This window comes from Coloeus monedula, assembly GCF_965178545.1.
Source record: "Coloeus monedula genome assembly, chromosome: Z".
NCBI classification, from domain to species: Eukaryota; Metazoa; Chordata; class Aves; order Passeriformes; family Corvidae; genus Coloeus; species Coloeus monedula.
Window position 1 is genome coordinate 48,853,326 of NC_138822.1, and position 2,506 is coordinate 48,855,831.

General features: G+C 42.6%; 1 protein-coding gene across 1 annotated transcript; it reads left to right on the forward strand.

Annotated features, from left to right (window-relative positions):
- Positions 1-734: 734 nt before the first annotated feature.
- S1PR3 (sphingosine-1-phosphate receptor 3) lies at positions 735-1,880 on the forward strand (the record flags this gene model as incomplete). Its single annotated transcript, XM_082301376.1, has 1 exon — positions 735-1,880. The coding sequence occupies one exon, from the start codon at positions 735-737 to the stop codon at positions 1,878-1,880; it is 1,146 nt and encodes a 381-aa protein (XP_082157502.1).
- Positions 1,881-2,506: the final 626 nt, after the last annotated feature.

The window sequence follows — 2,506 nt, forward strand, 5'->3', positions numbered from 1 at the left end:
CATGAGTTTATACCATTAACTGTGGAAAGTTATTTTGGGCATTGACAACATGCACACTGGCATCAAGACTTGACACCAACTTTCTCAGGGTCTGTCCTACCTTGGGTCTGCATGGCAAACAAGAATAAGCTTAGAAAGCATAGAGTTTGCCCTACTGCTGTGGAGGCAGTGATGATTGGGCAGTGTTTTGGTAGTGCAATGTACACTTAATCTTTTTGAGAGGAGGTGAGCTGCTTTCTGTGCGCACTGGGGCTTGCTGGGTCTGTTTGCTCTAGTCCTTCTCATGACTCTTCTGTGTGTTTTTCAGCATGGAAATTTTATAGGGGGGAAACACCTTTGAGCAGTTTGCTACGTTGCCCTTGTATTTCTGCATCCAGGCTGTGTCTGAGCTTACCTACAGCTCCCGTGCGAGGCGTGCAGCAGTGCTTGACGTTGGTGCCTCGTCAGTCACAGTCCCTCGCCCTTGGCTCCTGGATGTATGTTGCAACTTAAGCACTGGGTGACACGAGAAGACAGTGATATTTATGTTGCATTTGTTAATTTTATTTTCAGAGCCTGGTTTGAGAGCCGCTTTCCCGAATTAATATGCGAGGCTTGCTGGAGCTGGGGATACACAACGCCTGCCCAGAGGAGCATTGGGAGGAACGTGGCTTGATCTCCCTCTTGTGGAAAATTATTGGAACTATATTCTCGTGATACTGAAGAAAAAAAGTCAAGGATCCATCAGGGAACAAATGATGGCAGCAGTTACCATGCCACCTGATGCTCTTGTCAGCCCTCAAGGAAATGAAGAGGTGGACTCTCTGATTGTACTGCATTATAATTACACAGGAAAGCTTATTTTAAGGGAAAAGGCAACTGATAAAATAGACCTGCCCACTATTTCATTTCTGATCCTGTGTAGTTTCATAGTCCTGGAAAACTTGATGGTATTGATTGCCATATGGAAAAACAATAAATTCCACAACCGCATGTACTTTTTTATAGGCAATCTAGCTCTCTGTGATCTTTTAGCTGGGATTGTTTACAAAGTAAACATTCTTATGTCTGGGAAGAAAACTCTGAGCTTGTCCTCCACAATCTGGTTCATTAGGGAAGGTAGCATGTTTGTTGCCCTGGGAGCCTCCACTTTCAGCTTGCTAGCAATAGCTATTGAGCGGCATTTGACCATGATTAAAATGAGGCCTTACGACGCAAATAAAAAATACAGAGTGTTCCTTCTCATTGGTACATGCTGGCTTATTTCGATTTCTTTGGGTGCCCTCCCCATCCTCGGCTGGAATTGTATAAACAACTTACCAGATTGCTCAACAATTTTGCCTCTTTACTCCAAAAAGTATGTTGTGTTCTGCATTAGTATCTTCATAGCCATTTTGGTCGCCATTGTCATCCTTTATGCCCGTATCTACATATTGGTTAAGTCCAGCAGTCGTAATGTCACCAACCACAATAACACGGAGCGGTCCATGGCACTCCTTAGGACTGTTGTGATCGTTGTTAGTGTCTTCATTGCATGCTGGTCTCCACTGTTCATCCTGTTCCTCATTGACGTGGCCTGCAGAGTCAAGGAGTGCTCTATCTTGTACAAAGCCCACTGGTTTATTGCTCTGGCCGTCATCAATTCCGCAATGAACCCCATCATCTACACCCTGGCCAGTAAGGAAATGCGTCGGGCTTTCTTTCGCCTTGTTTGTGGCTGCCTGGTGAAATCCAAGGTGGCCAGATCTTTGCCTATTCAGCCCACACCAGATCACAGTCGAAGTAAATCGAGCAGCAGCAATACCCAGAAGCCAAAGGAAGATTTCCCACCAATGAATGTTCCCTCATGTATTGCTGAGAAAAATGAATCTTCATTTCACAACGGAAACTTCTGTAAGTAAAGGACTCCTCGAGACAAATATTTTTCTGTGGTTTTTAGGTTTAAGCTACAAGTGTAGTTTAAATATTCATGCACTTCAGTCATAGGGGAAAACACTACCATTTATTTAACTTTGAGGACTTATTTATCAACAATCATTTGCTTTGGGTGTTCATTCAGTAACACACCTGATTCAGAAAAAGCCTTTCATGCTACCCAGCAGCCAGGACAAAGTCCATGCACAACTAACGACACCACGTGCCACAGTGGCGTTGCGTGCTAAGGCTTCATTTGGCACCTCCTGATCTTGCAAGACATCATTAAAACCTTTTAGAAACTTCACTAAAGACTTCTGACAATTGGAAGATGAGCCCAATTGTTGCCAACTGGGAGAATTCATTATATAAGTTGGTGACTATAGTTCTCTATATGTATCTTGCTGTTGTGTTAATGGCCTTATATGTATGTGGTATAAATAGCTGTATATTTGTACAATTTCTCATTAAAAAGTCATTGATTGGTAAAAGTTTACAACAGGCTAAACATTGTATTGCAGTATACAGTGTAAGGTGACTAATTGTACAAATAGATGCGTTACAATGGGGATATTTTAAATGAAGTAGTAGCTTTTAACTGTCAGAAAGTTTA